Source organism: Pocillopora damicornis, chromosome 9 (assembly GCF_964200805.1).
Source record: "Pocillopora damicornis chromosome 9, jaPocDami1.2, whole genome shotgun sequence".
Lineage (NCBI taxonomy): Eukaryota > Metazoa > Cnidaria > Anthozoa > Scleractinia > Pocilloporidae > Pocillopora > Pocillopora damicornis.
Window position 1 is genome coordinate 23,142,371 of NC_142678.1, and position 26,068 is coordinate 23,168,438.

General features: G+C 35.4%; 4 protein-coding genes across 4 annotated transcripts; 1 reads left to right on the plus strand and 3 right to left on the minus strand.

Annotated features, from left to right (window-relative positions):
• Positions 1 to 331: 331 nt before the first annotated feature.
• On the minus strand, positions 332 to 12,304 carry LOC113675865 (myc box-dependent-interacting protein 1). The gene is made up of 16 exons (XM_027192465.2): positions 12,167 to 12,304; positions 11,919 to 11,999; positions 10,508 to 10,562; positions 10,296 to 10,390; positions 9,749 to 9,844; positions 9,124 to 9,186; positions 8,636 to 8,683; positions 7,783 to 7,868; positions 7,320 to 7,395; positions 6,351 to 6,442; positions 5,619 to 5,734; positions 5,363 to 5,407; positions 3,631 to 3,845; positions 3,153 to 3,293; positions 2,676 to 2,777; positions 332 to 2,137 (listed from the first exon to the last, which is right to left on the minus strand). Exons 1-16 carry the CDS (start codon positions 12,257 to 12,259, stop codon positions 2,057 to 2,059), a joined length of 1,485 nt encoding a protein of 494 aa, XP_027048266.2. The 5' UTR covers positions 12,260 to 12,304; the 3' UTR covers positions 332 to 2,056.
• LOC113675884 (sorting nexin-4) lies at positions 12,285 to 20,321 on the plus strand. The gene is made up of 15 exons (XM_027192485.2): positions 12,285 to 12,470; positions 13,557 to 13,668; positions 14,020 to 14,049; positions 14,151 to 14,228; positions 15,368 to 15,439; positions 15,648 to 15,695; positions 15,842 to 15,891; positions 16,164 to 16,236; positions 16,408 to 16,469; positions 16,753 to 16,818; positions 16,975 to 17,067; positions 17,335 to 17,437; positions 17,896 to 18,071; positions 18,454 to 18,568; positions 19,057 to 20,321. The coding sequence occupies exons 1-15, from the start codon at positions 12,298 to 12,300 to the stop codon at positions 19,102 to 19,104; spliced, it is 1,299 nt and encodes a 432-aa protein (XP_027048286.2). The 5' UTR covers positions 12,285 to 12,297; the 3' UTR covers positions 19,105 to 20,321.
• LOC113675885 (small ribosomal subunit protein uS15) lies at positions 20,313 to 23,246 on the minus strand. The gene is made up of 7 exons (XM_027192486.2): positions 23,159 to 23,246; positions 22,925 to 22,973; positions 22,218 to 22,296; positions 21,687 to 21,770; positions 21,261 to 21,346; positions 20,753 to 20,853; positions 20,313 to 20,390 (listed from the first exon to the last, which is right to left on the minus strand). Exons 1-7 carry the CDS (start codon positions 23,179 to 23,181, stop codon positions 20,357 to 20,359), a joined length of 456 nt encoding a protein of 151 aa, XP_027048287.1. The 5' UTR covers positions 23,182 to 23,246; the 3' UTR covers positions 20,313 to 20,356.
• Positions 23,247 to 23,752: 506 nt separating this feature from the next.
• Positions 23,753 to 26,032, minus strand: LOC113675923 (uncharacterized). The gene has a single exon (XM_027192532.2). The coding sequence runs from the start codon at positions 25,938 to 25,940 to the stop codon at positions 23,985 to 23,987; it is 1,956 nt and encodes a 651-aa protein (XP_027048333.2). The 5' UTR covers positions 25,941 to 26,032; the 3' UTR covers positions 23,753 to 23,984.
• Between the last annotated feature and the right edge of the window lie 36 nt (positions 26,033 to 26,068).

Here is a 26,068-nt window from a genome sequence, read left to right on the forward strand (position 1 = left end):
AACCCCAATCTTCCAAACTCCCCTTCCCCCCTCAATAACCTCAATAAATTAAGGCTAAATTTTAGCCTTAAGTGCAAAATAAGGTGGAGATCCCAAACATACCAAGATCTCAGAAAAATTAACCTGTTCACAAACCTGCTGTGATTTTGGTTCTGAGGCATGACAAATTCCCCAGCATATCTGAATCCCTTTTGATGGGTTGTATCCAGCTGTGAATGTGTGGCAATTGTAGAATACTCTATTTGTTGCAGATGTATGCAACTGGTAAGTGATTCAAAAATACTCCTTCACATTTTACCAAATACAGACAAATTCATCACACTACACAATGTTCCTGGCTGCGACCTTTTATTTAGCATTTGTTTCCATTACTGGCACAAAATAAAATAATGCATAATAATCTTGTCTCTACGAAATAACTATTAATGAACTATTCTAACAGTATTACTTGTACAAATATGAATAACTGTACAGTCTCTTGATACATTTGGGGTTTCTGGTATCACTGCCATGGTTCTATTTTGCATTAATAAAAATAAGAAAGCAGGAGAAGTAATACCTCTGATATCCTTGATTTATAATCATGGTAATAAGACTGAGTCAAGTCCAATTTGGTCTGTAATCATATGAGTTACTAACAAAATCGGACAACTGTGAAGCAGGAGTCTGATTTGTGAATCACAAGTATGATTACAGACAGAATTGGATGACAAGAAGTCGTGTTACCAATTACTCATAACCAATGCAATTTCTGAAAAAAAAAAATACACCTCGAACAAATATCTCCAGTGGAGACAATGTCTTTAGTTAAAAAATTCCTCCATTCTGGAAATTCCCAGTTTTTCTTTGCATGAGTGGTTGTTGCTATGGTTATTTTGATCATTTCTATGATTGGTGGATTAGCTAAGTGAACTTAGCATGATTAGCTACTTCAACTCTCCAATTAAAGGTGTCCCATTACAGCCAACTGTCTGATTACACTGTCCAATTACAACTATACAGAATGATAAGTGAAAAATGAAGCTGCGAATGCACCAATGAAATTTGAGTTATTTGTAATGGTAATAATTAAATGCAAAACTGTAATACACATACAAGTAACTCAGATGATTTAAATCACAATGCATTCATATCTTCACTCAAAAAGGTTTTCCATATGCATAGCTCAAAATGTAGAATTATTTGTACCAATTAGTTGGCTATGTACAGCCCAGTTACACTCTTGTCTCAAAGCCATGAAAATCATGCAATTTTGTAATTCAAGAAATTATTGATAATTTTGCACAAGCAGTTTTGGATCTGTATCCCTTTCACAGTAGATTGCTGCCATAGAGGTGAATGCCTTTTGATCATCCAAGTACTTTATATTTATGGTACAAAAAAAAAATTGTGAATTTTTTCATTATTAATAACAATTTCTGTAACATTTAAAGCTCATAAATTCAAAGTATGGTTCTTGAATCCCTAAGTGCTGTCAATAATTACAGTGTATGTCTAATGTCAGTGCTAACAGCTAAAGTATGTTAAAATACAATGATTGTGGTTTCTTCAATGAAATATTGTAATGTGGCAAAACTACAATTTTGGGAGCGAATTCAAGGTAACTGAAGTGAGGAGTACTAACAAAATTTTTCCCTCTGTAAACTTTTGCAAACAACCAATGGCCTCAGAATTAGAAACTGATCCTAAAGTGAAGAAATGTAAAATGGTTTCCGTGTTTACATAGCCTGATGTAAACACGCGGGAGGTTGGGAGAACAAGAGATAAGCGTAGGAAACCATGACGCGAAGCTAATGAAACTAACTAATGAAAGAGGAACGAAAACCATGTTTACATACGCTCATGTAAAAGGTTTTATGACCAATCAGAGCGCGCATACTATTTGAATTATTTTATAATTTTATATATTAGCCACCATCTCATTTCTCTATCATCGTATTTTTAACAACCCTAATAAACAGTGCTTTTTCAACATAATGATGACAGGACTGGTGAATAGAACATTATCACCATCATACTCATAACTGAACTTTCTTCACTTGAAGTAAATTATCAATTAAATTCTTTTAGTGAAATTTGCCGGGAAAACACCCTTAATTCCGCTCAGCTCTAGGATACCAAGGAGCCAGCCCTCATCCTGTGGGAGGAAACAGATACAAAACACCATATTAGTTGAATAGATAAATAGAAAGGTGATAAGTTTAAAAATATTTTGAGTTTTGTTTTCATAAACTGTTTTTATACACAGGAAAAGTATTCCATACAACAAATCCTACAGAACAGAACACCTCATTTGCTTGACAGAGAATGGGGTGGGATGAGGTGGTAGTAAACTGCTGGTATGTTCTTTATTTGGATGCTCAGTTAAAAGGTCCATACTTTGAACTTTCAAATTATTAACAAAAAAAAAACACCATTTTCATGGAAATAGTGTAAATTTTAAAACACTAAATGACACTTGTTGTGATGGAAAAGAGTAAAATATGTTGTCAGTTTTCTCTTCCAAGTAAACTCAAAAGATGCGTTGTAGATCTGCCAATGTTTCATTACTGCTCATTGTTGTCCGTTGCAGGAAGTATCCTCTCCCTGGGCTGTCTGTGTGAACAGTATTCCACACTTAAGTGATGGTAAATAAAGGATAAGAAACAAAACCAACAAAAAAAGTTGATAATCACCTGTTCCTCTGGATCCTCAAACTCGACAACATTTATGATCTCTCCTTTCTCAAATGATAACTCATCATCATCTTCAGCAGCATATCTGTACGCAGCTCGAACCTAGACATTCCAATAACAATTTACAATCAGTAACTCAGCCTAATTTTATGGCGTGCAAACATAGAGTGACATCTCTGTGGCTGAGCTGGAAAAGCAGAATTTAAGTTCTTGGAATTCTGGAAGTGTAAATAGAGCCTGTGGTACCAAACCATGAGAAGGGCTTTTAAAGGTTTTCTCTCTGATTTCTTCTGTTAGTGGCAATTTTCAATAATTTATTGTATACCCCTACAAAGGGCACATTATTTTTGCAAAGAGGGTGCCTAAGATGTAAGTTAAGGGCTGAAGCTGAAGATTTTAATTTGTTCTGTTACACAGTCTGTACCTTCCTAAATATCACTAATCATTTCATCTTAGGTAGGAACTTTTCCTTTTTACCTTGTAAAGAAATCCAGGAATTTCTGGTCCTCTTCCTTCAGGTGGCTGCTGCTGTGCCTGTGACTGTGGCTGTGGCTGTGGCTGAACAGGTTCTGTCTGTGAGGCTGAGACAGGTGCAGCCTCTTCATTTGAGGGTGATCCCTTTTTTGAAGTAAAATTGTCAAATTACCAACACAGCAATAATGATGACATCTGCAAACTGGTTGAGGAGGCCAAATACCCCAAATATTCAAAGTAAAAAATCTGTCAAGCAACCAGGTCAAAACAAGTCAACAGCATGAAAAGCAGAAGTCTCAGGTGACTAAGTTGTGATTTGTGTCCATTTTGAATCTGATCAGCTGAGAAAATGGCAGAAGTCCTCTGGACCGACCACACAGTACTTCCCACGTTTTGGATATTCAAATGAAAATTGCTCTTAATTAACCTTAGCTTGTTCTTGACAACTTTTTCCAAGTAATTAAACTGTCCCAATACAGACCTCTGTGCTTTCAGCTTCTGATTGTGAAGGCCTTTTCAATGGTAAAAATGGCACAGACGGTTTCTCTGGTACTTTCTTTTCTGCATTTTCCACCTGTGATTGTGGGGGTAGTTGTCTGGCAGCTGGCTTGGGTTTCTGTTGATTATCTGCTTGTGTCACAGTCTCCCCACTCCCATCCTGTTCATCATGGTCAGACTGCATGAAGGGGTTTAGGGCTAGAAAATGAATGCCAGCTTATTTTAAAAGTGACATTAATTTGAGTGTTTAGGGACTTGTCAGAAATTAGCAGGGGGGAGGGGGGGTGGAAACAGAGGGGGGGTCACAACTTTTTGAGCCTCAGAAAAGGGAGGGGTCATGAAAAATGGGCAGTTAAAAGGGGGAGGGTCATGCCAATATATGCCCGTGATCATGTAGAGGTTCACCCACAGAAGAAAAAGGAAGTTCTTTATTTGGAAGAGGTGGATGATCATGATGAATGTGAGGTAGATGAAGGGGATGAGGCATTACCCACTTGTTCTAGTGATGAAGACTTTGTATTGGGGGAAATAGGAGAGTCGAGTGATCAGTCAGACTCTTAATGCTGTCATCGAAAATGTATGTATGTAGCATGACAAAGAACAGATTAGAAATATATTTTGAGTTTTCATAATACTGACGCACCCTAGTGTATTGCAAGAACTAGATTTTATCATTTATACAAGAGGGGGAGGGTCATGATATTTTAGGCCAAGCTCAAGGGGAGGGTTAGCAAATTTCACTCCCATTGCAGGGATGGGTCACCTAATTTCCGAACCCAAATTAAAAATTCCCACCCTCCCTCCCCCCCTGCTAATTTCTGACAAGCCCCTTAGTACACAAAATAGCTAGAAACACGTATAAGTCCAGCATGTAACACAGTCTAGCTGTCTAAGGTGCCCTACCTTCCCCAGGCACCTTTAGTAAGTATTTAAAACAGACATCTCTGGAGGTAGAAAATTCCAAAGTAATAGACATTTGTGTAAGGAAAACTCATACACTGTATCTGAGGAAAAAAACATGATGTTCAACTTTCTGAAGAAAACAAATTTAGATGTAACATTGCCCCTTTCTTATTGTTGCAACTATTTAGGAATTGACAGTTTACAATTAATAGTGGACAACTATTTGAATAATCTAATAATAATTTACCTAATGGCACAGAGGGAAAATAAAGTCCTTTCAAGATAACTGTAGACTGCAAACTTAACCCTTTCACTCACAGGATCTCATTAGTAATTCTCCCTCTTGTCTGCCATAAATACTTATGATTTCAATTTCAAGAATTTGGTATTGGATCAACTTGTAGTCCCCTAATTGAGATTTCTTCTTTATTCTCCTCACTTATCTGCTTGATTCTGCATTGATATTGTCAGGAGAAACTCTGTCTTGGTCACTCATAGGAGTTAAAGAGTTAAAGATAACTGTTTGGGATGAAGCCTTCAGGATATATCTTTAGGTAATTAGGGTTACTCTAACTATAGAAATTGTTATTTCTGAGGCAAGAATCCTATCATATTAAGTATGAATTCTGTGAGATAATCACTCACACAGAGCTACTGGTATTCCTTTAAATTACTTCTGGTAGCAAAAGTTAAGCATCTTTGAAGAACTTGCTTGTGAGAAATTGCTTGCAAAAATGTATAGCATTCAAAATAGGGTCAAGAGTGAATAAAATTCACTGATCATTATGTTCACTAAAAATTTAAAATAATACCATCGACTCCATCTACTGCTTTTTCCGCTTGATTGACTGTTCCATCTGAAAGAAATCAAAACTTGTTTGTTTTCATTGTTTTGACTGTGATCTATTTCTTCCTTGTGAATTTTGAAAGCAATGATAAAATATCTGTAATGAAGCAAGAGGTATTCATTTCTATAATTAACAATGAAAGCTATTCGGAGTGATGAATTTAATATCCTATTTTGTAAGGTGATCCATTGTTAAACTAGACATTGGACATTATCCTTACCATCACTGGTTTCCACAGGGTTAGCTTCGTCAATGCAGGCTACTGCATCCCCACTCTCTGCATGCGATGAAGTTGTTTGAGTGTCCATTTCATCACTGTCTGAGACTTGGTTCTCGCTTGAAAATTCAAAAGGTATTCAGTCAAAATTAATCATTATACTCTTTAAGACAAAATCTGTCTTAGTTTGGTATTAAGGGTTTGGTGGTGCACAGATTTCATCATAGAATATAAGGATAATGAGTAAAAAGCTCACATCAGAAAGGAAAATATTCTTTGTTCATACAATAGGAAAGATGATAAGTTTTAAACTTGATAAAGAAATAGAGAAAGACGTTTTTTGTCTTTTCACAAGTGTGGGACAAAGAAAAATAATTGAACCTCAGACCTTTGGATTGCACACTCCAATGCTCTACCACTAAGCCACAGTGACTTTAAGGTTAGCAAGGCCCACACTATAGACATCGCTGATCCTGATATCCATTGCCGACAGTGTGCACGACGCGTGTCATGTATGAACTTTGTAATGGGCCTCACTCACCATAGAGTCTCTGTGGCTCAGTGTTAGAGCATTGCAGTGCAGAATCCAAAGGTCTGAGGTTTGATTCCCCATGGGAACTCGCAATTTTTTCTTTGTCCCATGTTTGTGATAAGACCAAAAACATCTTTCTCTCAAATATTCTTCTACACTTGAATTAAAAAAGCAAAGGAGTTTACAAAGAAAACATTACAAACCTAGCCACGGGATAAGGTCTCTTAGTAGTGTATGTTCCAGTTGCCATGTCATGAATTAAACCATCCATTAGATCATTCATCTGAGTTTTTGTCTGAAATAGTATGTAATGATTAGTTTGTAAAGATGGACAAACACTTTCTCAGTTGATAATGAACTTTATGCTGCAGATGCAGTGGCATTGGTGATAGCATGCTGGTCTCAGGATAAATTGGATAGAGGGGGGGGGGGTAAGCTTCTAAAGAAACTATGGTGCTGTGTCAGTGGGGGAGTGTAACAGGGTAAGTTAGTATTATCAACTGAGTTGATAATGTAAATTGGCCACCGTAAAGAGTTGCAAAGCTGACATTTCAAGCATTAACCCTTAGTTGGAGCAAAGTTTACCAGTAACTGACTAAGGGCTAATGCTTGAAATGTCAGCTTTGAGACTCTTTACAGTGGCCAATTTATGTTATCAACTCAGTTAATAGAACCAAATTACTCAGGTTAAATTGGTTCAGGTTTAAGCCATAGCCAGGTCATTAACAACAGAGTTGTGTTCTTTGGCAAGCTTGCCTTTTTCTACTCAAGAGGTAAACAGTCACCGGTGAATTTTTGGGGGAAACTTCAACCACAAATTCTTGAGGAAGTCATTATCTACACTAATGCCCACTAATTCCTTTCCAGAAGAGGCAAAATCCCTTGAGTTATATCATGCTAAAGAAACTTGGATTGATGAAGGGGCTGTTATGATTAAAATTTTTTCTTTTGGTTTCATTTTTTTTTAACCAATTTAAATTTTTCAAACAAGCTTAAAATTTCCAGACTTAGCATCACTTGTAGATTGAGTTCACCTTTGTTTTAGGTATTTTTCTGAGGGTTTCCTTTAAATTATTCTGAGTTCTTCCCTTCGCAGAACCCAACACTCCAAAGCAAAGTGTTAAGACAAAGACTTGCTCCGAACATGTTTTCTTTTTAGTTGCAAAAATTACCTTTGCAGCTTCTCTATGGAATACTCCTTCAGCAGTGAAAATACTTTGGAATGAGGACACATAAAAACCAATACGACTGAAAATAAAGGAAATGTCACATGACTGAGTTATTTTTCACTTTTATAGTCAGGTTAACCTTTTAACCCACATGACTGACTAGGGCAGAATTTTTCCATGGAATATCAATTAATACAATATCAAGTATGCAAGTGATGAGAATAGAGAAAAATATCAGTCAAGGGATTATTAGTTGATCCAATACCCAATTCTCTGAACTAACTTCACAGGAACTGTATGGCAGACAGTAAGGGGAATTACTAATGAGATCTTGAAAGTGAAAGGGTTAATCAGGTTAAAAAAAAAAAAAGGATAACTAACATCTATGAATATTCCAAACCTCTATTGAGAAATTTTATCAAAAGTTGTCGATGATTAGAAATAACTCAAATGACTTCTTTTTTACCTGTCAAATAAAGCAGGTAATTCTTCATATAATTCTGCATGCAGTTTTGTATAAACAGATTTTGCTTCATTGTATTCTTCCTCTGCCTGAATTTGAAAAAAAATGAAAATAATTTCATCAGTTCCTAGGAGTATAGCGGCCACTGTCAAGAGTTTCTAGAGCTGATGCTTCAAGTTTTAGCCTTTCATCATTCACTCTGACAAAGGCTTAAACCATGAAACAAGATCTGATTAGCTGGTGAAAGACAAAGAGTAAGGAATAAAATTTATCAACTGAGGTGATAATGTAAATTGGCCACCATCAAGAGTTTTTTAAAGCTGATGTTTTGAGTGTTAGCCCTTTGTCATTTAGTCTGACAAAGATCTAGTGCTTGAAACAATAATAATAATTATAATAATATTTATTGATTTTTATTGCACAAATATCAATCCAGGAAAAGAAATTTTCATCTGCCCATTACATTGACTCTGCAAAATTCTAAAATCCTGGAAATTATTATAAAAAAATTCCAATTCAAAAAATTATAAAAAACAACATTTAATAAATCATTAAAGTCCTATTTACATATTGTACCTAATAATTTGTTAGAAAATAATAAGTCTTAAATTCTAAAAACAATGACTAGTGATTCTAAAATCCTATTTAAAAATAATTCTTTATAAAACAATAAAAATAATGAATTAGCTAGGAAACACCTTCTGAAATAAATGAGTTTTAAGAGCCTTTTAAGGACATAAAAAAAAAAAACATTAAAAAAAACATAAATTTAAAGCATTTAAAAAAACCAAGAAACATTGGCCGATTACTGGTGAAAGAGGAAAAGAAAGCTCCAGAGTAACAGTGAGATGATCACCTGAGCAAGCTTCTTTTGATCAGCTGCCTTTCCTTTGGATTTTAGTGTCTACAAAAGAAACCAAAGTTTAGTTTGAAATTAGTCAAAATGCCTAAAGAAACACTGTCTAATTGATAAGTTGATGTCAAATCACTCCAGAAAGGGTTATATGTACATTCTCTTTCCAGTGACACCCTTCATGCTCTAAAAACATTCGAGCATAAGTTCTTGAACATCATGCCTGAAAAACTTTAACTGAAAATGAGTGAGAGTCATAGAGACCAGGGATGGTAACCATAGCTTACTGGTAATAGTTTCAACTTATGAATACACAATTCTTTTGACCAGGCTGATCAAAAATAACACCAGTTGACCAAAAGTCACCATTGTAATGAAATCACCCTAAAAAATTTAAGACCTTCCATCATAATTGTTTTAAATAACCAATGTGCCACTGATCAGCAAAATGTTTTTTTCAGTATGTCACAACATCATCTACAAATATTCACCTCAAGATTGTGTCTGTATCGATCATAGTCAACAAGTTTTCTACCTCGTTTATTTATTCTGGCCTGGAAAGGATAAAACAAATAAATACGTCTTTCCAGAACAAACATGTTGACAAGTCAGTTGTATCTTTAAACTAAGATATCAAACTACAAATTTTATCTTACATATTGAATGCCATCTAGGCAAACAACAATATATGTCTTGCTGAAGTCAAAGCATCTTTGCCTAACCTCTTATTCAACAACTATGGTACTAAACAAGAGAATGGAAGATAAATCAAGTAGTATGAAAACTTACAAATAAACTGACAATAAAGAAAAAGATTTACCATTTTTAACAGAGCATATCTTAAGAGGCATTTAAAAAAACAATAAAACTGCTGCTAAAAAGTGGACACAGACAAGACTACATTTTCTACACAAGACATTACAAATTTCTCAACATAAATTGCCTTACATTATGCAGTGATATAAACACATCAATAACAAGTACATAATACATTTAATGGAACATGAACACTCACAGCTAGTTAAGATGTAAAGCCAATACACATGTGAAATGGTTTAACAAGAAGTGTTTTTGTAATAATTTTATAAATCTCGTGCAAACATTGGCTGTAGATACCTTGATATCAGGAAATTGGCTCTGGTATGCTGTCAGAGGAATAATAACTTCATCATCCATTTTTTCTACTAAATCAGACCACTGGCTGTGTAATTCCTGATTAAAGTATGAAGGGGAAAAATACAGTTACTTATACTCTGGTGCTGAAGATAATGGTACAAGTCCCTGGCATTTCTAAGAGACAGCCAGAAATATTAATAGCAATTTACAATTATGCTTGCTAATAAAGATCCTCAGGAGGTCTTCAATATAAGGACTTCCATGTAGGTATCTCGGTATAAACTTAAACCCACACAGTGCACTTTCATTGTTTTAGAAAAATGGTAGTTAATTGCAAATGCTGACAAAAAATTTAAACTTCACAATGAAGCTGCTCCAACTAAAAATTATTTAACTACTGATGTATATAAGTCTTAATTTGTGTAACTGCCATGCTACACTAACTATCTTGAATTGAATTAAGCATCTTATTGGGACCCAGCTTTCAGGATGGTAAAGATAATCTTGCATAAAATAAGAACAAAATTCAACAATTCTAATCACAAACCTCTAAAAGTTGAATGAGTTTATCTCTTCCTGGCCAATCAGGTTCATACACTTCTCTGACTGCATCTGCAAACGCATCACTAGATACTAACATTGCTGTAAGAAAAGAACAAACAAGTCTAAGTCAGACATCTGTCTTTATTCTGAAATAAACACCTATAAGGCTCTCTAATGCACAAAGTTGCATGAAGAGTCAGTTTTCCATCATCTCACCTCTAATACACGAATAGTAATTTTTCAATTCTTTATGTAACCTTTGAGCTGCACTCTAAAAAGTAAACAGAGCAGCAGTTAATAAGAATTTGTTTAACAATAAAGAACTTCTTTAATGGATGATCATTTCCTTTCATTCTCAAGACCTTCATGTTTGATTAAGGTGTAACTTAATATAAGGAGAAATTAAATGCTAGTCATTCTTAGTAGTCAAAGGGATAATTATGAAGTTTAAGAAGGGGTTGGCATCTTTAGGGCCTTCCAGTGGCAAAATGAAAGGTAAAATTTTTAAAGTTTTGCAGCCAATAATTAAAAAAAACCAACAAATTGACGGGCCAAATTACCTGGCCCAATTTGTGACATATGTCCTCCTCTCAGTGTATGTGTTTATCTATAATTTTTTTAATTACTAGCTGTTCCATCCCAATATATCATAAATTATTTGGAGCAGCAGATGATGACAAATAACATATTTGTTATTGTCACAGTTTAACTCAAGTAGAAGAAATTACTACCAGGAAAGATAAACCAGGAAAAGATTTTAGTATTATATAAGTCTTACAACTAAGGTTCAATTGGTATCTGGGAGGTAAAGTGAAAACCCCATAATGATTGAAATTTTGATTTTCTCCAGGATTTAATTTTTCTGCAATTTATTCTGAAGCAGTTTTTTGGATATGATCAATTCATCATTTATCACTTTCTTTTCCATTTAAGCACAGGTATAAGAAGGTGAAAAGAAAGAAAGCCCTCATTCATTTTTAATTGAGATATGCAAAAAATTTGCATGACTGAAATAGTGCAAGCTGATCATATGGTTACCATAATAAAATGACTAAGTTGTAGTCCTAATAATTAATTGAAAAAACCTGCTTTCAACTGTACTGATTAAAATCAAGACATCTGTCCCAAAAAGCTGGGCTATTAATTGATGATGCCTTTTTTATCAAATTCATAATTATGTAGTTCAAAAGGTTAGTGTCGTGTACATCAGCTCAGAGCTGAACGAGATTTGCGTGCTCATGTCGATTGTTCAATTCTGAAATTGTATCATTGAACAGAGTGTAGATCAAACAGTAGGTAAATCCCTCTTAGTTCTTCTCTATCCTTTTCGATCACACTTAGATAAAGTTCAGAAGATTACAATATACATTGTACATAAAGGAAAAAGGTGATCGGAAGTCACTTGTTTGAGTCTTTTGCTTAGCTTTCCAATATTCATCAAAACAAATTCCATCATTATCACATCGCATTACACTGTAATTAAATCATGTATGAGGGAAAAACGCAACCGAAGGCAAAGTTCTGTACTAAGAATACGCACGCATATAGAAGATGGTTTTTTTTGACATCTGCATGCGATCGTTATAGACTGACAATATTTTTAAAGAGTCCGTCAAGGCCCTATTACCTGTTGTTTATTGAAGTTGTTTACGAACTCATCAAATGTAAGATCCTTTGTCTCATTTGCTTTCCCGAGCTTTTGCATCACCTAGAAATACCAGAAACACTCTTTAGCATGGAAGTAACTTACGACGCGATAACTTCCGATTTGCCAAACCACCTCCCTTTGGCATCCTCTTGGTATAACTACATTATCACCCGAAACTTCTCAGAAGTTAGCAGAAAGATAGATAAAATAAAATTCTTTTAACTCGCCTTTTCTTGAGCACGCTTGGCTCTTTTTGTGGTAATGCTCGCCGTACGAGAAAAAAAGCTTTTTTCGGAACTTTTGTCGGGTTTATCCGCCATCTTGGTTCTAACCTATCACCGCTGACACGCGAGTACGCATGCGCTGGGCGAAACATCACAAGATGGCGGATTTTATGGAAGAGGAGAAAAAAGTGCAATATTTTCCAGAAGGAAGTCTGTTAAATACAATGATCATATCGATTATTGACTCAGAGAAACGTTTCACTGATATTTTGAAGGAACCGTACACTGTTTACCTCATAGAGACTAAGTGAGTCCATCGCTTTTTTCAGTTTTTACACAGATGGGTATTTTGTTATTACGCGTCACAAGATTTTGATCGCTTACCAGTTCGCGTTACCTTTGTAAGATGCGACACTAGAGTCGATGTACTATTATTTAAATTGATCAGCTTCAGGAGTATCGCGGTATTTTTACTTAATTGTTAGTCGATCTGAACTGCGACGCATCTTTTCGATTGCCCCCCTGTGACAAACATGAGATCTGGTCCTCACAGACTCTCTTGTCTCATCCTGATGATAAAGTTCACCTTAGTTTAAGATTTAGAAGCGTTTTCTGCCCGGTCAGATTCGGTAACAACCAAAATTTCTTTCTTGAGAGGGGCTTGGAGAAGGGGTGAAAGGTACTGAAGTACGTTTTGGGTTTGAAGACCATTTGACTATAATTTTATTCGTATTTAGGTCTTAAGCCCTGTTCAAACGGCCATGATAGATGATGAGGGTCGAAAAGAGTTGCAGATTTTATTTCCTTTCATTGACTATAGTTTGCGTTTAAGTGGTTTGTGATTGTTGATGACAGTTGACAAAATCATGCCATGAGATCTGGGTAATTGTAAACAAATATGGGCTGTGCTGAGATAAGCACTTTTGGTGGCATTTGAAATTTTAGTCAAAAAGGTGGAAGTTGAAGATACTGAAACCTATCAGGAGACAATGAGATTGAACAATTGGGCTTTCTGCAAAATTTTACCATTTGCCATTTTGGTTTGAGCCCCTTTTTGGCAAAACTATTGACTGAAAAAGTATTACTTGCCATCATCCATTGTTCTAATGCAAAAACTGCCATCAACTATCATGTGGAATATGAACGTGTCCAAACTACACAATAGTTGATGATTGTAGATGATGGTCAATGACAGTGCACAATTATTTGTGTTCAAACATGTGTGATAGTTGAAACTATCAACTATCATGACTGTTTGAATGGGCCTTTAGAAATAAGATCTTTGTTGCAAATTTTTTTGGGGTTTCATGCAAGATTAAGAGTTTCTACAAGTCATTGGTTTCTTCCTTTAAAAGTACATCTACTGATGGAATTTGTTTGTGTTTTTTATTAGGTACATTGATGGGGGTCCACCTGCTGGAGAGCCTGATATGTCATCCTCCATATGGAGAAGATACAGTGAATTTGAGCTGTTGAGAAATTATCTCATAGCAAACTTCCCTGCAGTGAGCAAACACATTATGCTAACTTTGTTTTGATATCAGCTAATAGTTTTTGGTATATGTCTTTCATTGTATTTCCTCCAGCAAATAAATACATCATGAAACTCAGTTCACTTGAATTGAATTATCCAAAAAAACATATTGATTTTTGTAGCTTTTGGTTGGATTGAAATGGTTTAAAAACTCCTTACTTAGAGTATGGTAGAGTAATTTCAATCATGCACAGTAGTGTGAAAACGAATATGCAATCTACTTCCTTTGATCTGTAGTGTAAACGAGAGCCTGAATCTGCACCATTCATGTGATTAATATGCATGTTTATAAAGTTTTAACAGAAATATCATTCCTTTCCAGTTGATTGTTCCCCCTTTGCCAGAAAAAAGGGTAAGTAAAGCAGGAGTTATAAGTTCACTCTTCTTATCCAGTGTATTCAACCCATTTTTTCCTCTGAGAGAGTGAACTTTTTCAATTATCTGTTTCTTTAGATCAACATTGCAGCCCTTCGTATTGCTGCAGATAAGTTTGATCCAGATTTTATTGAGAAGAGAAAGGTTGCACTCGAGGTAACAACTTATTTATATTGCTCAGCAGATAACTTTGACCCACAAGGAATTTAGTTTTCCCTTTGAATCATGTTTATTTTTGTTTTCCTTGTTAAATGTCATGGCTTGATTCTCAAAATTATAGAAAATAGTCCTTTTTGAAGGTGAATGTGCTTAAAACGACAACCTTTGCAATTAAATCTTCTCCTTTGTATAAGCATTTGTTGTAATTGTGTTTGTACTCAAGACATGATTTGATGCTACTCTGGTTTAAAGGTTTAATGAATGTAACCGAGAAGTTACCATTCATAGATGCAATGTTTCAACACTCTTGTCTAGTGCCTTCATCAGGGGTGATCTAATAGCTGCAGTAAGAGATCCCTTCGCATGCTCACTAATTAGCTGCCCTTTTTTTTGATGAGGTGTAAATAGGTGTCAGATAGTAAGCCACCATCATCAAGATTTAGAGGAGTGTGGGCAGAGTTGATATACCTGGCTTCCAAACAAAGGCACTGGTGGTAACATTGGTTAGTGGTGATAATTTTTGAATTATCACCCCTGATGAAAGCACTAGACAGGAATTTAAGAAAATAAACGATGCTTTTTAAAAACACATTTTGACAGTTCTTCTGTCATCTTCAGTTCTGGTTTTAAAAAGTACAAAGGTTAATTTAAAGTGTGTAACAAAATGCTGATTGAACAAACAACAGTAACAGAATAATGTATGTAATTACAAGGAAATTTTTTAATGAACATGATGAAGTTGATGATTAAGTGTAGGTTTCTCCCACTGAGTGTGAATAGCTTCTTTAATTTTAAGTTGGTAAGTTGTGGAAGCATGATCTAAGATGCAAGAACACTCATCAGAACATAGAGTGGTAAATGTTTGAAGGGTCTTTCACGCCAAACATATTATCTATTTGAAAAGATGAAAAATCCAACTTAATATCTATGTTGTTACAACAATGCCTAGCAAAGTGGCGAACCCTTTTTTGCACTTTTCACTAGGCAGGAGTTTCAAAACATTGGGTCTATGAATTGAAACTTCTTGGTCACATTCGTTAAATCTTTAAACCAGAGTAACATCAAACCATGTCTGATTGTCCACCTGGTTGCCTTGTGAACTTTAATATATGTGTTTGTACTGTTTGGTATTTCAGAGTTTTTTATTAAGATGTGGGGCTCATCCCCAACTTTCCCAGGACCTCTCATTTATTTCATTTTTCAATCAGGTAAGTTGATTTTAATCATAATACAGAGAAGAATAGCATCTTACCATAAATGTGCTAAATAAGTATTGTCAGTTGTAATACACAAAAACATGTGTGAGTATATTTGAACCAAGAAAGCATTTGAGTTTTAGTTAAAAAAAAAAAAATTGAAAAATTCCATTTATATGTGAAAACAATATGATCCTTAGTGATAGTGTTTATTTTATAGGAAGAGGGATGGAAAGAAGCTCTGCTGGCAACAAATTTTCAGAGCAAGGTATGGAAAGTAGTAGCAGGGAGTGATGTTTTGACAAGTGGAAGTCTTCATCAGAGTCAAGTGGAGATATGTTTGTCAGTCAAGTGTTTTTTAGTGTAATTTGTGAAAACTGATTGGTCAGGTTTGCTGTGATTTTTTTTTTACAGGTTGACTCGAGACTAAAGAGTTGGAGTGCTTCTCCTAAAGAACCAGACAGGTCAGATATCTTCCACTGATTACTAACTTTGATTGTTACTTTACCAGCCAGGGATGGTTTCTTTTGTATTTAAGATCACTGAAAATAGATTTTAAATTACTAAATATAAACCTGCCCCCCCCCCCCCAAAAAAAAAAAAAAAAAAAAAAAAAAAAAGGAAAATTCCATAGTTAATGAATGGCTTATTGCTTAATTTTCAAATAATTTAATCATTGATTTATAGTACTAGTATTATTAAAGTATTTTTTTGTTGTTTTCTCTTTTTTTATTAGGAGATTTGAAGACATGAAACACTATGCTGAAAATCTAGGAAGTAACGTTGGGGCTATGATAAAAGTCAGACAGGTAGTTAATTTTTTTTGTTTTTTTAATAATAATAATTTTTTTAGAACCTTTGAAGCTTGGTGCTGTCTCAGAGACCTGTCCTATACAATCCCTTATGTCAATACAGTTGTTCAGTAATGAGTACTTTTTAATAATTGTATGTTTCTTTTTTATTACATTATGTATTTTTAGCGTATTTCAGATACAATATTTTCTATCCACAAACAACATGCCACCTATGGAAAGACATTTAGGTGAGTAACTTTGCTCTTGTGGTTCATAAATACCTACAACCTTCATTACAATTTTGTCCAAACATCTCTTCTTTCCTGCTTGTAAATTTTGATGATAGTGACACAAGTGGACCACATACAATCAAACAAACAAAATGAAAAAAAGAAAAGAAAGACTTAGCTTTAAAGGGGAATGGATTGTTTCAACAAAACTTGGTTAAGGTTGTCAGCCTTTTCAACCTACATGTAGAAGAATCTTTGTCTCAGTAACTAATGAGTGATTTTTTCTTCCTATCATCAACAGTGAGTGGAGTTCATTGGAGAAAGAGATGGGTGATGATCTACAAAAATCTGGCCATTACATGGACAGGTCAGCAGCTGGTTTTGATTACACCATTATTTTGATTGAAGAAATATTTTATTTGTTCTTGGCACAAGGGTGTTGATCAAGTTGCCTCTTTCAAATAGTTAAAATTTAGTGAATAGGCATAAAATTTGTAATAATTCATATGTAAAATACCAACAGATTTTCAGCATCTGTTGATGAAGCACTTAATGAAGATGAAATGGCATTCGCAGAACCACTCAAGGAATATCTACACTTCTCTGATGTGTTAAAGTAAGTGTACTTCTTTTTCATTGAATGGAATTTTTTAAACCACATATTGCATGGTAGCCTTATGTTATCGTCAGTGATGGTTATAATTTTTTAATAAACTCAACCTGATATTTCCACCTAGTAAACTTTTGGTTTTACTGGTAAACTTAGTAATAAGCTTGAATTTGTGCTACTTAATATGTGAAGCACACAGTGGTCATGGAACATGTTGCATGCATCACATCACATTTCGGTTTCCTATTGAACTGTCTCTCTTCTGTGTTTCAGAGGTGTAGCAAGTCGGCAGCTTCTTCGTCAGTATGACATGGAAAAGGCGGAAGAGACTTTGAATAATAAGAAAACACAGAGAGATGATTTAAATGCTCAAAAGGTAACTTGGGCAATAGGTTAAGTTGTACATCATGAAAGTACAATTGCTTGGAAATTCCAGCCAGTGGTAGTGTGTTAGTAGGCCCACATTATTAGTACTAGAGGTTTGGGATTGGGCACCAGACCACTTATAGACCTTTCACCTGCTTGAATTGCTCAAGGTCATCTACCAGCTTGTGTATGCAAAGAAATGCTTATGCCTGAGGGCTTCTAATGAAGGTTTTTGAGTCTGATGGATCCCTACTTCCTTAAAACCATTTTCAACTGAAATCATGCAAACACTGCTGATTTCTGTAAAAATTTCAAGTGTGTCAATTTAAATTTGTGAGTGTTGAATGTTACACCTCTCTGTTGAGTACAAAATTGAGAACAATCCATTTTTTTGGAGATATCTTTTTTATGTAGTCATTAAATCATATTTATTTTGTTTGTAATGATTAATGATCGCCATATTTGTAGGAAGCCTTACAAAGTGGACAGACCCCGCCCAAGTCAGGAGGATTTTCATTCAAGGGATTGTCATCCATGATTTTTGGTGCTGAGACTCCAGAAGTGTTAGAGACCAAGATAAACAATTTGGATGAACAAATAAATGATGCTGAGGAAAATGTGAAATCCACAAAGGAGGAAGTTAGGTTGTTTTATTTATGTTTGTGTAGATTTACTTTTAATCACTCATCCACACATACTAATCTCATTGAATTTTTGGGTTTAAATATTCCTTTAAAGAGAGAGTTGCTTTTGAGGTTTCCTCCCCAGTTAAGTAATATAACTTACTGATTAATGGTAATTGATTCATATTTATAAAAAGTGATGCTGATGGTCTTGTTGTTATGCTGTTAAATATGACCCACTAGAGTCACTATCTCCCCCCCTTCTCCTTTCCTCTCCTTACCTTCCAGGGTTTGCTCATGCTACAGTTTACTTCCCACAAACATTTGACAAAACCATAATTTCATCTGTTTCCTGTTTTTTTTTTTTTTTTTTTTTTTTTAATTCTCATTTGATATTTCTCAGAATATTCAATGAGGAAGCACTAAAAGACTATGAACGCTTCAAAAAACAAGAAGTAAGAGATTTGAAGGAAGTGTTAGCAGCACATATCAAGACTCAAATAATGATATGCAAATTGGTATGTGCCTGATTTACATAGAATTTTTACAGATTGCATGTACTTTTCATCCGAGATAGACCTGCATTTCAATGTAATAATAAAATACCAAAATCTGGGAGATATTTTTCCAGACCTTAAATGTGAATTCAAAATTTAAAAAGCACTTTTTACAATGATTTTCCTATTGAGTTTAATAACAAGTCACAATCACAAAGTATTAGCAAGATTTTAAGAAACTTGGTACTCCTTTACTCATCTAAGTGTCATTGCTTCTTCTATGTACTGCGGTAGAACTGTGTTTCCTAGGCATCATTGTTAAAATGCGAAAAGGTGAAACTTGTGCAGAAAGGGCATTGAAATGACCGTGAATTTTCTTCCTGAAATCTGTAACATGTGGCAGTTTACCAGTATTTAGTTGCTTGTGGTGTTAAGTTCAAATGATGATAATGTACAATGTGAGATGTGGAATTCCACATTTTATTGTCAATGTTTTATTTATTTCGTAGGGGATATCTACATGGCAAGATATGAAAGAGACAGCAAAGACTTTGTAACAATGAATCATCAGTAGTTGATAAAATGGAATTTTAAGAATACAAAACTGACTAGAAATGTATTTTTTGCAAGATATGAATGAATCATCTTTTGGTAGTGCATAACTGTAAAATGAAGGAAGATCTCACCACATTGGCTATTACTAGAGTAGGAGAAAATTTCCTTCAAGTTTGTCTGAAAAAATAATGTGGACTGGTAATTTTTCAACATCAATCAAACACATGGCACCACACGAACTAATGATAATGAGAGGGGAGGGGAAGGGGGAAAATATCTCTATTATAATATTTGTTATTCGCTAGATACACTTGGCTTTTTGTGTGTTGTGCTCCAGTGAAGCCTACTCAGGGGTAACATTACTTAATTGGAAAATCATATTTGAGTTCTTTCAATCATAACTGGTGATCATAATTACAGTTGATCATTTGTAAATAAGTTCAAAAAGAAAATATGTAGAATAGAAACACATCTAAAGCTCCAATTTCTTTCTTTTCTCTGATTTTTGAACAAAGGATAGTGTGGATTACCAAGCTGGACCGAAATTATTCTATTATAATCCTCAAATGAAAAACCAACTTATTCAGATTAAGTATGGCATCTATTGGATGGCAGTGGTTAATGACAATTTAACTTCCATTTGCTGCAGTTAGTCAAGGGCCAAGTTGACACAAGTATCTATGGTATTTGAGGAAACAAAGATCTCTAGGCTTGCATAGTTTCAAGGAGAGGATCAATCTCATACGGCTTGTTGATATGGCCATCTCTCTCACTATTCCAAACATACCCTTTTTTTACCGTGGGTAGAATAAAAAGGCAAGCTGTGTTCACAGCCAGAACTCCAATACTGTGGAACACTGTTTATGACAAATGGGCATCTGTAATACTTATTTGTGTGCCTTTACAATTTGTTCTGTTGAGTTTTGTGACAGTCAAATGAACTAAGTACAGTAAAACTTTTTATGAGATCCTCAACTGAGAGGTCATAAGGTCTCATTTCAGTTCCACTCTTTATCTTGGGATAATTATCACCAGGAACAGAAAGAGAGACTAAAGACTTCACAGCATATTGACTGAATTAGTGGGGTTTAAATAATAAAAATTTTCAGCTCCTCATCAGGACAAAATGTTTTAGTAAAAGCAAGGTAGCTGTGTGGCAAGGTTGCGCATCATACAGAAACAAACTAAGATATAAAATGCAACACAAGAGTGAATTCTATACGATGGTTTTATTTTGTTGTTTACAAATTTAGCTTATGCAACCAAAGCAGAGGCTGTAGATGATTCACTGAAACAATAAGACAGAAAAACAGAGTTAATCATTGGCAAACATTTCAATACTCCTGATACTGTATTTTAATTCTTCAAGACTTGTCTTCAGACTGGTTTCATCCATTTCCACCTTTGGTACCTTACACATGACTTCTTTTATTACTTTTCTATGTTGAAAGATGGGTAGAACAATCAATAATGATCTTAAAATGTCCAAACAGATTGTCTATAATTACCCTCCCTTAGTAAAATGAGGAAACTACAATTTGCTGCTGGAAGGAACATGTACAGACAAGTATAACAAGTGAATAACATCAAGTTTTTTAAACTAAGGACCATTTGCAGCAAAAACCAAATGAGCACTTGAACAAATCTTACTATTTCCAGTTGGCTGGCAGAACTCTTTTGGTCTTGTAATAACGGGCCAGACGATGGATCCTACTTTCAATAAGAATCAGCCTGAATTTAGAGTCCTTATCCTGTAATGTAAAACAAAAACAAAAATAATGAAGGTCAATTCCTCTTGGCTCAAAAGCAGTTTGATGGACTATCTTTGCTTTTCATTCCACACTTACATCAACACAGTTGCAGTTGATGATGAACTTTTTTGCATTATGTATCTGTTATGACCAGTTCTACCTCAAAACCTCTTCCTTAATTGACTAGCTCAATAAGAAATGAAAAAGGTTTGCTAGAGACAGCAACAGAAAACCAAAGAAATTTGAGCAGGTTTTTCCTCCTGAGCTCCTGCTTTATACATTTGTGATTACCCCATCTCCATATTGATCAAAGGGAAGTTCTCTTGGATAATTACAGATATATTTATTGTACCTTTACTGTACCAATTTCAAGCCTTCACGTAATATAGAAAGCAAAGGTTACCCACCTTTCGGTGCTTCTCGAGATGCTTGCGGACTGCAACAGCTTTTTTGATAAGGAAATAAAGATCCTCAGGGAGTGATCCAGCAAGCCCTGTGAATAAAAACCAACTTAGAGGATAATGTTTCTTTGGAGCCACCCTGATAACTAACAATTTGCTAGATTTAAGTGACATTAATTGATTAATTGATTTAAGTAATAATTTGGCTTCCAGATAAATTTTACAGTTTCACCACAACAACAGACATACAGCACAGTTGAAAATCTAAGTCAACAAAAAGCTGCACACAGGGTAGCAATTTCAAGGATATTATTAACTCTTGACAATCACAAATAAATAAAAGAAATGTTCGGATGGATGCCTTCATATCATTCTCCAAAATATGCAGGTTAGAAATCCATTAGCTGATTGCTTAGTAACAAATATAAGTACCTTTAGCCTTGAGAATCCTGAGAATCTTATTTCCTGTGATGTAACGTACTTGTGCCACACCATGTGAGTCACGCAAAATCACACCTGTATTGAAACAAACAATTTCTTTTTCAGTTGGAGTCTTGAATATTCCTTTGTTTGATCTTCAGTAAATAGCTCTCCAAAAGGTGACAATTCTGGTTGCTACAGCAAGTAGAATAATTCTTTGGGGACTGAACTTTCAGCAGAAGTTGCCAAATTAGTAGCCAGAATGCAATGATTTCCCTCTTAAATTTTTATGACCTTAAATTCAATTGAGATAAAGATTTTCATAGAATATTACTACTTCCTTTTGTTTCTCTAATTTCTCTGAGGTTGTGCAAGTGCATTGTTTCAAGACACTACGAAAGCTTTCAGGAAAGACTGTCAGTTATTGCTGAGTAAGACTTTTTTCCGGCTATAATTTTCTGATTTTCAGTCACCAAAGAGCAACTTGAAAAGCTCTGAACTTGAAGCACTGCTACTAGAAAAATTCAATGCTTCTATACTAACCAATCTGAGAAGGAGTCAAGCCCTTCTTGGCTAACTTGTAAATTTGTTCCTTGACATCATCAGCTGTCAACTTGAGCCACTTGTATGAACAAAACAGAAAAATATACAAATCACAATTAGTTAACAAGCATCATTATTGTTGACTGAATAAGTGAAACTACAATATTTTTAAAACACCATAAATCCCAGGTAAATTGATGCCTTGTATTTGAAAATGCTGCATTTTCAATGTTAACCATTCAATAGACCAAATTACTGACATTTCTCAATGAACATACAGTTCAACTCACAACTGAGGGAAATTTATAGTAGTTCAACGTTCGTTTGGCTCCTTATCCTTACATTAAAAATAAGACTTCTTTAATTCAATAATCTGCAAAAATTAAAAAATATACATTCCATTTCTTTACCACGAATCACAAGTAAGAAGATCACCCATCGGAAAGCATGTCGAATGATGCTGTTTTTTAAGCATTGTTGTTGAGATCAACTCAAGACAAAATTCAAAGTAGTTCATCAATATCTGAGAAAATTCTTAATTTCTACGGCATCAAAGCTGAAAACGAGTCTTCAAAACAATAAAAAAATGTTAGCGCATGAAGACAAATAGAAAATTCACCCATAAAGAGCATGTATGCGTGTGTACTTATGAAGAAATTTAACTTATTTTCCTTAATCCACAAGCAATTATATCGTAATTATCTCACCGTTGGGACACTTCGGCGATAAGGCAAAGCTGAACCAGATATACCTTTCCTTTGAAAAAATATCAGAAAAAAGTCAGGAAAGTTTCGAAGAAACGAAAAGCTTGAAGTTCCGATAGAACATAATCCACATCATTGAACATGCCTCTTACACTCTATTTAGAGTACAAAGCTACATTCTGAGTATATCAGCTGGTTCAAACACTCTTTAACGTTTTTCTTGTCAATTTTCCTTACCCTGGTGCGTGTAATCGACCCATTCTGGGAGTTTTCTTGTAGCACTTACGGAGCTACAGTAGAATCCAAGATGGCCGCAGAAAAAGAGGGCTAACTCACGTGTCGGAAAAGCTTAATTTCCCAGGATTCCAATAAGGGGCATACTAGTTCCCAGCTTCCCTCCCGCGATATCTGCGATATCGACCCAAAGCCGCACAAAGTTGACTCAAAATTTTTTTGTTTTCGATATTACCCTAACATTTGAAAAATACATCCGGTTGATAGGACAGAGATTTTCTTTTTCATGTGCAAAAAAAAATTCCCAAAAAAGTCATTGGATGGTCATGTCAAGCATCTGACTGAAATTATTTTGCCACTGCTCCATGTCACCTGAGCAGTGTTTAGCAATCATTCAGTATCTTTCGCATGTTTTTATCGCTTGCCTCCGATTAAGCAGTATCTTTTTACTATTTTATTTGACAAAAAGCTCAAAAGTTATGACTACCTTCTTGTTCATATTCCAAGAAGCATGTGATTATGTATCATTTATTTCATTTCAGCAAAGATGAGGATAAACACAGAACAGCTGGAGTAAAAAATGATACAGAAGAGAAATGAAAAACAAAAATAACCTTTATTTCATATTTTGATTCACACCAGAATTTAAATGAAGGTCTCCTTCTGAGAAGAATAACATGCCACAATCTTTCCTCATTCCATCTAATGCAACAAGATACAAGTTTTCTGCAAATAAATGATTCTAGATAAGAAAATTCAACTAACAACAATCTAAGAAAACAAAACACAAGCTCAATAGCATGTTCCAGAGATCAACTCAGAACTACTTTCAGTTTATATTTTTGCACCTCTGAATATGTTTAATGCTTTGTGAGTTTTGAAGTAACCTGTTACAAAATGGACATTGCACATGCCCTACTTCTCTTACATGCCTCTTGAATACTTCTTCATTCTTGCACTTCTTTCCACAGCCCTGGCACCAAACTGTAACATCATCATCAGTTTGACCTTCTTGCACCGAAGCCCTACCAAAAGGACACTTCTTCTTGTGCTTCTTGGAAATTTCCGACAAAAAAATCTGTCCACATTTGCACTGAGGATGAATTGTGCTGTGTTTATTCAGGCTATCTTGACCTTTAACCTTTTTGCCGCACACTTGACACTGGAGAGTCTCTACATGCTTCTCCTCATCATCCTCCTCCATAAACACTTGTTCTCGGCCCTTTACCATTTTCATATGCAGGTAAATTTTCAATCCAATCCATGCATCTAATGCAGCATAGTGAATTTGTTTAAGTCTCAAGGGACATCTCTCCCAATTGCTCATGGACACTGACTTTGGTTTTTCCAGGTCAATTCCAAGGAAATGTTTGGCAAGAGCTTTAAGCCCTAGCTTCTGTGAAACAGGAATACCAATTGACTTGGCCATTTTCTGTGTATCCATAAGCCCCTTGCAACTAAGTCCTGTGTCACGATTTAGCTTTGTTACATCTTGTAAAATTCCACTTCCAACTTTTAAGATCAACTTGTTACTCAAAACATTCCTCAACAACACTGGTTTTGACTCCATATGGCAAAGGTGCAAAACCAAACATGACCCTTCAACACTCAGCTGCAACACTGCAGTCTTGTTTTCTACTCCTCCGTCCTTCTTCCTTTTCAGTTGGGGCTTCCACTCAATGTCTAAACCAACTGCTTGTGCAGAACAATCAATAACATTATTCTTTAACCAAGCCTCTGCTTCAACTGGGTCTTTGGTGTATTGCACTTCAACACCTTTGGCTGGATAAGGTAGAGTATGGATGAGAGTCTTCAATCCTCCAGGATTATGCTTATTTCTCCTCATATCTGGCTTTGAGATGTTTTTTATTTTTCTCCTGCCATTTGCTATGTCACTAGTCTTGTTTAACATAGAACCATGTTCAACTTCTTCATTACTGTCCATCATGGTACCATGCTTGACTTCATCACCAGTGCTGTGAGGCAAATTACAGGTCAATGTTTCCTCGGACCCTTGAGTAACAGGGTTTCTTAATTCAGAACTTGTTGTGCATGTCTCAACACTTTTGTCTGAAATGCTACTTTGTTTCTTGCCATTCCCTGATGTCTGACTGCATACGGAATCTACTACGTTTCTCTTAAAATTTGGATTTGAAGCAACAGCCCTTCGAATGTTAGAAATCAATTTTTCGACCGTCAGATGACTACCTTGACCAGAACTTGTAGCTGAGTACTTGGAATGACGGCTTTCACGGAACCCCAAAGGATGTTCGAATTCAACTTTGCGCATCTGGTGATTCTCATACCCATCAGCCAGTCGATCGGAACGCGATTGTCCAGCTTCAGGTTCCAGGATGTTTCTCTCTGCTCTCCTTTCAATCCAAAACTTTCCCTTTTGAGCATAATCCTGAGCACGGTCATTACAAGTTGTCCATGATAACGCTGAATAACTATATTGTTCTCTTACAGTTGGATTACCTGGCTCCTGTTTGATCACAAACTGTGACGACACCTCATAAGCTCCACTATAAGATGTTCCATCATAAGATTCTGATGCTTTACTCTTGAGAATGCGATCGTTAATACTTTCAACTTTGCGACGCAGAAGGTAATCCCAGCCTGGCAGTTGACTATTACCGCCATTATCTGATGCAGAAGTTGGATGCAGTGATGATGAAAAGTTTTTATCTTCAAACACTCTTTCTTGCTTGACAGCGCTTGATTCTGTCGAATGTTTGTAGGGATGTTGCCTGTATCGCGTTCGATTGCGATAAGGGCGGCTCATATCCGTGCAATTAGTAAACTTCTCTCAAATCGACATGGGCAACATCAAAGCTCATGGAAAACACGAAATCAATGAACATTGGCAACCAAGCCTAAGCAATACGACCGAGTGGCACCCTGGATACCAAG